Source organism: Rosa rugosa, chromosome 6, assembly GCF_958449725.1.
Source record: "Rosa rugosa chromosome 6, drRosRugo1.1, whole genome shotgun sequence".
In the NCBI taxonomy this organism is placed as follows: domain Eukaryota; kingdom Viridiplantae; phylum Streptophyta; class Magnoliopsida; order Rosales; family Rosaceae; genus Rosa; species Rosa rugosa.
This window is the reverse complement of record NC_084825.1, coordinates 27,524,190-27,535,824: the sequence shown is the minus strand read 5'-3', so window position 1 is coordinate 27,535,824 and position 11,635 is coordinate 27,524,190. Positions and strand designations below refer to the sequence as shown.

Sequence of the window (11,635 nt, the reverse complement as noted above, 5' to 3'; positions counted from 1 at the left end):
TAAAGTGCATCCAAGAACGCCGTCAAAGTAATATCACAAATGTCACTCACGTTATTTACGGCACATGTAGCACGCCGTAAAAGACTTCCTTTTTAAGGCGTATAATGCGTGCCGTAAAAGAGCTATTGAGATCCTATTTAAGGCGTACTTTGCACGCCATAAATAAGGTTTCAAAAACAAACAAAATAATAATAAATTTTAGCTGTACCAATTTCACATTATTATCACCACTGATCACTCATGCATCCATGACAAATTAAATCAAATTACAATTAATTTCTTTTACAAAATGCATGACAATATTTGAAAATGTATAAGTAGCAGATTACATTACATCAAACTTCAACTCTACAACTTAATTCTTAAACTTGGAAGGTATCTTGAACTTGGAGTAGGGCTTTATAAAACTTGTCTTTGCTTGCGAGGAGCAATCCTTGAGTGGCAAGTCATCCTTCATAGCAATAAAAGAATCGAAGCACCTCCTGGTTGTCCTCCTAAATTTCCTAGAAGACGTTCAACAGATTCCCGATATAGCTTAATCTCTGCAAGTTTTGTCAAAAATATCTTAGTAAGTGCCAAGTATAGTCCCACGCCCACAGAATATAAATAAAGGAAGGCATAATGTGCATCATCCTGTAAACATCCCCAAGTAAAATCCAAGCTACACTTCTGCACTAAAAACACTTTCGCAATCCAAACCAAATCCAACAATTACAACCCTTCCACAAAGTATGATTAGTACTCCTAATCCACCTCCAACGGTTGCCAGTCGCTAGAATTAAAGAAGGTAGATCTACTGGTTATGGAAGGTAGAGGCTTTGGTAGGTTTATAAATTGCAATTACCAATTACGCAATTCAAACCAAAACCAAACTACACAGGCATGAAGTTCATAATTTCCAATAGATCTTACATCAACTATATGGTGCATGAAGAAGAGAGTGCTGGCAGCATTGCTGCCTAGACACTGCCATCAGGTAAACAATATGCTGTAGAAAAATATCATGCACAACAGAATCATGGGACTCTTCATCAAATTGAAGCACATAATGCCATCATCTAGTTCTACCTTTCCAAACAGATCAAACCGAAATTTGAATTTACTACTTTCGCAACTAATAGCAAACATAACTAACTCACAGATAAATGATAATTCCTTATCCGTTCTTTCAATCCACCAAAAAATGACACAGGCATGAAGTTCATAATTTTGAAACTGTACGCCGAAGGAAGAAGTGAATTAAACCCAAATTTAGAGGGAAATCTTACTAAAGTAGCTGAACCCAGATATTTAGTTACATAATATCTACCAGCAATCATGGTGTTTTTCACAGTAGGCAGATCCTTGTTTGCTTCAAATCCAGTCCTGCAAATGACAGACTACATGATTACAGCTGATAGAAACATAAACTCGAACCTCTATGTAGAGATTCAAAGATACAAAAAGAGCCTCTCAAGCTAGTGATTTTCCTAGTACTGATAAATTAATAAATTTTCAGTGTAGTAATGTGGCAACTTATTGTTAACTTGTCATATATCACAACAAATAAGTATTTTCTGGATAATGTATTCACTCGTCTGCTATGACAATATAGAACAATCACTATTTCTCAACCAAATACAGTCTTAAATAGAAAAAAAAAAAAAAAAAAAAAAAAAAAGTGGTTTATTTTTTAACAATCTAAACTGACAATCTAGATTCATTTGTACTTAAACAGCAGCATGATAAAATTATTAAAAGAGAGACTCTGTATGAGTTTCCCAAAAACTGAGTTCATTTGCCTACTTATGCTGCAATCTTTATTAGTGAAGACACGGGCTAGCTTATAAACTGCAAAAACTTTGTGATTTAAGCAACTTAATGCTCTAGTTAACAATATCAATGCATACGTCTACAATATGAATCAAGATCTTGGGGAATTACACATAATTGTATAAAGAAAAAGAAAAAGAATTAAATAAAAAGACTAACCTGAACATTGCTTTCTTTCATCAATATCTCCTGGGCCTTCTCATAGAGCCCCCTTACCTATTGAGCAAATAAATATGTCAACAAAAGATATCAATGAATGATGAAAAGACATTTGACTACAGAAATTACCAGGAAACTAAACAAACAATCAACAACTCAAACCTGGGGGTTGAAGCCAAAATAATTTAGAGTCATTAATCCTTCACTTTGTGATTTAAGTAATTTAGTTCTTGCTAACTGAGTTGCATCACAAGAAGAAAAGCAGGTAGAAAATGTAGAAAGCTATGACTGAACATAACACAAGAACTCCATACAGCATAAGGAAAAAGCTAATCATTCAAATTTCATCCAAGGCAAGCACACAGCCAATACAGCCAATACTTCTATATACATTTATATATGTTACAAGCATCTTAATTTCTGTAATATACACACACACGCACCTAAACCTGCTCGGCTCAAACAAGATGCTTAATTTGTGGTCTTATGTTTTCCCATTCAGAACCCACTAAGAAGAATCTGAGACCATAAGAAGGCAAAAGAAATTTGATAGATCGAGTCTCCTAGTTAATCACCTTTCCATGTTAATGAGAATACAGTTAAACAAAAAGACATGAAAAGACTATGAAGAGTTAGGTCCATATGAGCAACTCATATGTATTTGTTTGCTGTTGCGAAAAGTGGAAAACTATAGTTCGTGACAGAGAGAATTTCAGAAAGAGCATCTACCAAACCTACTGACATTTAGTCCAAATCCACAGATTGCAGTATCTGAAGTCAAATAGAAACTAATCTAAATTTGAGAGGCTGCTAACCTGTTTCTCTATATGGAAGTGGTTGCCTTTGTGTGTTGAAAAATAACTGGAACTATGGGCTCCACGACCTACAAATACAGAATAAAAGGTTTGAATGAGTGATCTAAAGAATATTGATAGAAATTAAAACATTTCAGCTATCTACTCAAGCATTCTCGGTTTAAAAATGACTTCTAATTCTTTTTCTCGATTATACATTTGATTAAATTACGCATACGTCGTCGAGAATGAACTCAGAAACTGAAAAGCATTTAAACCAAAATGTAGACAGTAGCACTATCTTTTTTCAGAAACGTATGGATTTCACTACACAGCTAGAATATTACCAGTGCAGTCTAGTAAATCTACTGAAAATTGAGTCTGACACTAGCTTGCTGATTGAGTCTTTTGTGCCATTCTAGATGAATCAGCAAAGACAAAAGGATCAGAACAAATGCATATGTATTTCAATCTCAAGAAATACTCACACTCAGCCCAAACCCATCAAATACCCATCTCAATTCTTAACTTTCCGTAAACCAATATCAAGACAGATATGAAAATATAGAGACTCAAACCCAGTTATGTAGTGCTGCTAAAACTAAAACTAAAACGAAACTAAACAATGGAAAGCAAACCCATTACAGATACTATAGATAGTTAAAGCTCTGTTTTGATCAATAGCAATACACACGAACCCTCAAACACAACCCAGAAAACCCAGAACAATCGCATCCAAATTGATAAAGAAAAGCATGGGAAGAATTGAAGAACTTTCAAGTATAATAAACACATAACTATAGATCGCCCAAATTAGTGATCGAAAAATGAAAAACTCAACCATAGAACCCTAGATTCACAGTGTAAGTGAATAAAATTGTACCTTGATTTGGCCAGAGAAAAAAACCAATGAGCAAGACAAGGTCAAAGTTCTTAACTTTCTCCAAAAGGGTTTCAGAAACTTCAAGACCCTGAAACCGGTGGCCCCAATCTCCGAGAGCGGCAACCACTTCAATGTTCTTTAATTCGTGCTCAATCGATCCACGACATCTCGATGAGAGGAGCAGAGAACGTGGTGGTGGTGGGAGATACGCGGCCGGCGACTCGGTAGTGGAGCAAATCCAGTGAACGGCGACTTGGCGGTGGGAAGAGACGTGGAAGGAAGAGATGGCGAAAATTAAGGTATGTGTAGGGAGAAAAGTTTTTGTGTTATGAAATGAAAAAAAATAAAAATGAAATGTGTAGAGGGAAAAGATGGAGGGAAGTAAAAACTTTGGTGAAAATTTTTTCGCCTTTTACTTTTACGGCACACATCAATGCATGCCATAAAAGACTAAATGAACAATGACATTAACGGCGTGCATCTGGTGAACGCCGTAAAAGACCATATCAGAAAGGGTATTAACGGCCTGCGTGAAAATGCGCCGTAAATGTGTGTCTATTACGGCACGCATTAGATGCACGCCGTAAAAGACCGTATCAGAAAGGGTATTAACGGCATGCGTGAAAATGTGCCGTAAATGTGTGCCTATTACGGCACGCATTAATGCACGCCGTAAAATGTGCGCGGTAAAAGAGTCATTTTCTTGTAGTGATTTGATGCGTTTTATTGTTTTGGGTTGTGGCTTTTCGGAAAACAAATGGTGGGAAATGGTATTTCTATTGTTTTGAAAAGTGTTTTGAGGATGTGAGAGTCACAGGTTGTGATTTCTCCTTTTGGGTTGATTTAATGTTTTGATCCGACGACCGGTGGTCTGTGGATGTGAGAGTCACAGGTTTTGATTTCTCCTTTTGGGTTGATTTAATGTTTTGATCCGACGACCGGTGGTCTGAGTATGTGAGAGTCACAGGTTGTGATTTCTCCTTTCGATTTGATTTAATGTTCTGATCCGACGACCGGTGGTCTGAGGATGTGAGAGTCACAGGTTGTGATTTCTCCTTTTGATTTGATTTAACGTTTTGATCCGACGACCAGAGGTCTGAGGATGTGAGAGTCACAGGTTGTGATGTCCCCGTTTGATTTGATTTGACATTTGGGGTCCGGTGCGACTCGTTTAATGTTTTGATCTGAGGGTCAGGTTGGCCTAAGGATCTGGGGTTGTAGGTTGCATCCTCAGGCAATGTATATCGTAAGGTTGAACCTTGGCCGAGGTGACAGGTTACGATATATTCAGTTAGAGCTCTAGTCTGTCTGCCATGGTATCTCATGGATCTAAGTAGGTTACTTACGATTACTGGGTACTTATTTTGTCCAGGTTGGACTAAGAATCATATTCTATTTGTTAGGTTAACGATAGATATGGTTGATATGTGTTTTGTCCAGGTTGGACCGATTTGATGTGTTTTGTCCAGGTTGGACCGATTTGTACATATTTTGTCCAGGTTGGACTAAGAATCATATTCTATTTGTTAGGTTAACGATAGATATGGTTGATATGTGTTTTGTCCAGGTTGGACCGATTGGTGTTTTGTCCAGGTTGGACTGATTTGATGTGTTTTGTCCAGGTTGGACCGATTTGTGTTTTGTCCAGGTTGGACCGATTTGTGTTTTGTCCAGGTTAGACCGATTTGATGTGTTTTGTCCAGGTTGGACAGATTTGTGTTTTGTACAGGTTGGACCGATTTGATGTGTTTTGTCCAGGTTGGACCGATTTGTTGTTTTATCCAGGTTGGATCGATTTATCATATTTGAATTGTTAGGTTAACGATTTATATGATTTTGTCACGGTGTGACTTTCGTGGTTTTCTTTTGGGAAAAGAGTATTCTTTTGTTGTGTGACAACCCGGTGCACTATTCAAACGGTGTAGGGGTTAATCCTGCAGGTCAGGGTAATCGTGGCTGAAGTTGAGGTACCTTGTTGGCAGCAGAACAGGTAGGAAGCAAATTGGTTGGCTTTGTCATTGTTATGACTTCCGTTGTGTTTAAACTCTGAGAAGCATTTACGTTTTATATTGTGTTGGCAATTTAATTCGTAAGCTTATGTAATATATGACTCTGTGGGCGGGTCAATATTGACATTGTGGATTCAGGGCATCAATATGTATGTAGTTTGAAAGGGAAAAAGTTTCTAGGTATTTTGTATTGATGGCTGAACGATCACGCATATATAATTATGAGGTTATATATCGATTTTTAATTGTGTTAAAAATCAGGGGCGTGACAGGCATGAACCTAGACAATGTATCTGGACTCATTTTGGACATTTTCTCCCTTAAATCTCTCCATGGCTTTATCCTTAACATCCTCCCCTTGATTTTCTCTTGATTTTCACATTAAAACTGCAGATTTTATTCTCTAATTTCAGCCAACATATCTTGAGGGAATTAAGGAATGAATCTGGACTTGTTTTGAGCCTTCTTGTTGCACAATCCCTTGAAACTCTCCCAAGATTTTCTCAACGTAATCTCCTTGATTTTCACATTATCTCCATCATTTTCCATGGCAAAATTCAGATTTAATCTCCCAAAATATCTCCAACGTCATCTTCAAGCCATGTGGTCTCTTAATGCCTTCAGGTTTTCTAGCCTCATCAGGATTCCTGCTTTGACTGGGATTCCTAGTCGGACCAGGAAAACTTCATTTCTTCATTTCAGCTCATTTCCTTGTCATTTATTCCAATGTACCTAGAAAATAGATACTAAATTAAAAATGATTAAGTAAAGGAAATAACTAAGCAAAATATGGGGAAATAACTATTAAAACATCGCATTAAAATGCTCCAATCAGAAGAAATCAGAGGGGGGAGGAGGAGAGAGAGAGAGTCTGTGATTGATCGGTCTCCGGTAAGAGAAGAAATCGGAGAGGGGAGGAGGAGAGAGAAGAGGGAAGGAGAGAGAGAGAAGAGAGAGAGTATGTGATTGATCGGGAATAGGTGGTTTTACTGTCAGAGTGGCAGAGTTGTAATTTATTAATTGGGTATATTATAAGATTGTAATTTCACACTTAAATGGGGTAATTGGGCACATATATCTTTTAGTGGAGTAAGTGAGTTCTTGTTAGGCCAAATTTGGGTATTTGGTCAAGAGAACCCATATAATTAAGCCAAGTCTTGAGGGAATGGTTAAATTTTTGAAGTACCATATATGTCTTTACGTCATATAAATATTAATAATGAAATTAATTCCTATATGAGGATAAGATAGTCAATAGACTATATCGTATTTGAAAAAATTGCAATACCTCCCATGAAAAAAAAAAAAAAAAAAGTTTTCCCAAAATTAGGACAGAAATTGTTGCAACTTTTTTAATTTAAAAAAATATAAAATAAACCGACTGACATATGCGGAGCACATGTTAAGGGGCTAGTTTTATTTAAAACTAATTTGATTCTCATATTTAATTTGTCTAGCAATAATTGTAATAACTTTGTCAACAGCTGAAGAAGACTGTTAGGTGTGTGTGCACCGTAAGTTGATCAAGGTATGCAGTCCAGAGAAAAAGAATCCAAAAAATCGGAAGCAGAAAAATGACACAAACAGTATTATAAGTACATCAAATAAGAAATCAAGCAAAGAGAATCCCGATAAATATAGAAATAGCTCAAAACACTTTCAGACTCCGATCCTACCAATATACAGTGTAGCTTCAAATCTTACTTTTCTTGGCGGGGATCGATTAATTGAGGTTAACTATCTCATATTCCTGCTCACCATGGCAATAAGTTCGATTACCATTTTTGGGGTGCTAGGTAAAGTTTAATTAACCCAATTAACTCTCTGTCGTTCATTATCTTCTTGAATTTGTGGAACTAATTGATGTAAAGTGAATATACCTTGATATTTCATCTGCATATCTGTTTCAGGCAACATTATGTCAGGATTACTCTACCTTTCTCCTACGTAAGTTCATTAGTCTACATCCCTTATATAGCTTGATTTGTTATATAGGATTTCATGGTGTGTACTGTGTAGCAGGCAGCTAATTAAGTGAAAGATATTTTCGAATTGTTGTTGTAGAAACGTGTTTGTGAGAATCGCAAAGCGTAGATCAACAGAGGAATTTGAGAGTATTCCTTATATTAGCAAACTGTTGAATGCTTACTTCTGGGTTTACTATGGATTTATTAAGCCTAACAGCGTGGTCGTCGCCACTGTCAATGTTTTCGGTGCTGCTGTCGAGATTGTTTTCCTTACCATATTTCTACTTTTTGCACCACCAAGAATGAAGGTAAGTTCATTTACTAATTCATAATGTTTCCTTCTCTTTAGCTTCCACAAAAGTTAAGTGTCTGAGATTGTACAAGTAATTACTTATCTTAAATTGTTATATGATCGATCTTAGGTTAGGACTGCGATACTAGTTATAGTTCTGGATGTGGCATTTCCCGGAGCAACAATTTTACTTACTCACTTTCTGCTAGACGGAGATAAAAGGATCGATGTTGCTGGACTCTGGTGTGTAATCTTCAGCATGATTGCATATGCTTCCCCTCTTTCTGCTATGGTAAGACTTTTAACTCAACTTACGAAATGTTCTCTTACCCGACAGCATGACAACAAAACACTATATATGCCAATATAAAATCTCAATATTATGTCGATATTAAATAGGATGAATGTGTGGCTCAGACTACTCATGCAAAGTCTATATCAATTATTGGTGTACTTTGACTTCTAAGTAGTACAGTAGATTAGAGTAATTGAGTTTTTCTTCTTATAATTAATGAATATATGTGCAGAAAACTGTGGTGGCGTTAAAGAGTGTGGAGTACATGCCTTTCCTTCTCTCTTTCATCTTTTTTCTTAATGGAGGAGTTTGGACAGTGTATGCCATTCTTGCGAAAGACTTGTTTGTTGGAGTAAGTTCTTATCCAACATCGATCTACAACCTGCAAAAGCCATTAATTAATGGTTGACGTACGTACTATATGATTGTTTTAGTTATTATAAAATATTTTTGACCCATGCGACTGGTGAATTATCTGCAGATTCCAAATGGAAGTGGATTTTTACTTGGAACTGCTCAGCTGATTCTCTATTTCATATACTGGAAACCGAAGTCATCAAGGCAAGCATCTGACGGTTTAGAGGATCAACAGATCATAAGCGAAGCACTCATTTCTAATCCTTCACAGGGTAAAACTGAGCACTAGGGTTTAGTACTTTGACACGATCGAAGAAAACTTGAATGTACGTACGTGCGTGTATGACTTTGTCGGCAGTATTTCCAATATAATCTATAATATATGTTTTGCTTTACACATTCCCGATTGAGTTTGAGACTATACTCATCGAAAATGTGAAGTTGTAATTATGTCTATCATTGTGGGGATGGTCGCCCCTCCATGCATTGTACCCTTGTGATCAAGCAAGGGTACGTAGTCCCATAAATTCATATTCAGGTTTATAGATATGGATCAGAACCGGATCGAACCTGCAGAAGAAAAGTCACATGTGCTGCATAATTCCCTACTTACCCCTCAGTCCTTTACCACTTTCCCTTATTAACACATTAATTTGTCCTGTTTCTAGATCTTTGGCATGCTATGTTAAATCTATATGATGCAACAAGGAACACATCAACCACAAGACCATATCATAACACACATACACAACATGAATTAAACCAGCTGCACTACATTCACACATAAACTGCAGAATAGCTTTCCTAGTGGAACTAGGACTCCACCTGCATCATTGGCGCTCTGGATCCCTGCAGAAACAACTTGACCAAGGTTAGACATCTTGAGCAACTGGAAACGAGAATGAGTAGTAGCAGAACTAGAGCAGAAAGCCTTCTGTATGTCAACACCAAAAGCTTCAGAATGGGGTTGAACAATATGCAATACTCGGTGGTGAATACAGGGACTTTGCTCCCTATTTATATTGGCCAAAACAAACGAGTTAGACTCATCCCATAAGGAGTCCAACACTGCTTCATGTTTATCGAGATAGGAGACTTAGAATTTATCACCAACACTTGATGTAATACAGGTTAATTACTAATGAGCTTCCTACTTCTATCAAGAGACATACTCCTCAATAGATAACCAGAATTAGAGTTATGATTATATACTTCTTGTTATTTATGTAAAGATAAATCAATTGGTTTTTATTCTTGATGTAAATCAGATAATGTTAAGTCCATATTTTCTAACAATCTCCCACTTGGACTAACATTGTCTGCATACAAACCAATTGAACCAATAACTCAACATAACCAACAACTAAAGTGTGCACTGAAGTATACAAAAACTCACAGCTCATTCAGCTTGGTCAATTTGCAGAAAATAATGCAGAACCTCAAACCAATTTTGATTAAATAACCAAACTGATTAAAGATCACTAACATCAAATACTGCAATCACATAAGCTCAAAGTGATAATAAGAGCAGAAATTTGGATAAGTATATCTACCTGCAAAATCCAATGCTCACAGTCCAACAGAATGATTTTGACAATTCAAAATCTTGACAGCAAAAACTGAAACACTAGTGAACTGATATTTGCTTAACTGAAAACTGAAACTGAAGCTGCAAAATTCCTCAATGCAGAAAAGTTCACTTGATAACACACATTGATATTTTAAAGTTCAAGAATTGTAATTTTCAAGACTGCAGAAATTAAAGTAATGCTAAAAAAAAACAAAAGAACACATATATGAAATACCTCATTTATTCAGAAACTGCAGTATCAAAATTACAAGCAAAAACTAAAATCGATAATGACTGAACCAAGAATCCTATTACAAAATAAATTCTAAAAATTAAAATTGGCTCCCACTGAGCTCAAGCCTCCAAACTAGATAGAATTCCCATGTTCTTGGTATGCTTCTGAAAACTTGTAACTGATAATGCTTTAGTGAAAGGATCTGCAAGTTGTGATTCAGTGTCAATATTCAATACATTTATCTCACCATGCTTCACTCTTTCTCTAACACTATAGAATTTTAAATCTATGTGTTTAGAGTTGTTGGATCTTTTACTGTTTTTACCAAAAAATACTGCAGCCTCATTATCACAAAATATTTTCAATGCATCTGAACCAATTGAACTTAATACTTTAGTATGCAATAGAAAATTTTTGATCCACAAGCCTTCACAGACTCCTTCATAAATGGCTATGAACTCAGCCTGCATAGTGGAGGTTGAAATCAATGACTGTTTCATGGTTTTCCATGCAACAGCCCCTCCTGCAAGCATAAAGACATAACCTGATGTGGACTTTTTAGAATCCGGATAATGGCCTGCAAAATCTGAATCAGTATAGCCAACAAGTTCAAGCTTCTTAACTTGTCTGTAAACCAACATGTGAGATTTTGTTTTTTGCAGATATCTAAGTACTTTCTTTCCTGCAACCCAGTGCTCATGACTAGGATTAGACTGAAACCTAGATAAAATTCCAACTGCAAATGATAAATCAGGTCTAGTGCAGACCTGTGCATACATTAGGCTACCAATTAACCTAGCATAAGGCTTGCTTTCCATATCAGACATCTTCCCCCCATTTTTAGAATTTTTGTTTTTAGACAGTTTGTCACCTTTGGTCATAGGAGCATCACCTGATGCACAAGACTCCATTCCAAATCTCTTTAACACTTTTGTGATGTAATTGTGTTGAGATAAGCCTAATAAGCCTTGTGCCCTGTCTCTCTTAATTTCAATTCCTAAAACATAGGATGCCTCACCCAAATCTTTCATGTCAAAATTTTTAGACAGAAAAGCTTTGGTATCTTTAAGCAATTTTATGTCAGTGCTAGCTAAAAGAATATCATCTACATACAGTATAAGAAAAATAAAATTTTTCCCAGCTGTCTTAATGTACACACATTCATCTACAATATTTTCTGAAAAACCAAAAGATGAAATCACTGAATCAAACTTCTTATACCATTGTCTAGAAGCCTGCTTAAGTCCATAAATTGATCTTTT

General features: G+C 36.3%; 2 protein-coding genes across 3 annotated transcripts; one reads left to right on the top strand and one right to left on the bottom strand.

The window, feature by feature from the left end:
* Positions 1-937: 937 nt before the first annotated feature.
* LOC133716512 (uncharacterized) lies at positions 938-5,667 on the bottom strand. Its single transcript, XM_062143215.1, has 5 exons — positions 5,620-5,667; positions 3,649-4,057; positions 2,787-2,854; positions 1,972-2,028; positions 938-1,365 (listed from the first exon to the last, which is right to left on the bottom strand). The coding sequence occupies exons 1-5, from the start codon at positions 5,665-5,667 to the stop codon at positions 1,354-1,356; spliced, it is 594 nt and encodes a 197-aa protein (XP_061999199.1). The 3' UTR covers positions 938-1,353.
* Positions 5,668-7,229: 1,562 nt separating this feature from the next.
* LOC133715759 (bidirectional sugar transporter SWEET16-like) lies at positions 7,230-8,963 on the top strand. 2 transcript variants are annotated; one of them, XM_062142399.1, is made up of 6 exons: positions 7,230-7,453; positions 7,568-7,604; positions 7,842-7,932; positions 8,047-8,208; positions 8,444-8,563; positions 8,693-8,963. In XM_062142399.1, the coding sequence occupies exons 1-6, from the start codon at positions 7,417-7,419 to the stop codon at positions 8,855-8,857; spliced, it is 612 nt and encodes a 203-aa protein (XP_061998383.1). In that variant the 5' UTR covers positions 7,230-7,416; the 3' UTR covers positions 8,858-8,963. The 2 variants fall into 2 exon arrangements, with proteins under 2 accessions (XP_061998383.1, XP_061998382.1); XM_062142398.1 differs by having other exon boundaries at positions 7,235-7,453; positions 7,722-7,932.
* The last annotated feature ends 2,672 nt before the right edge of the window (positions 8,964-11,635 follow it).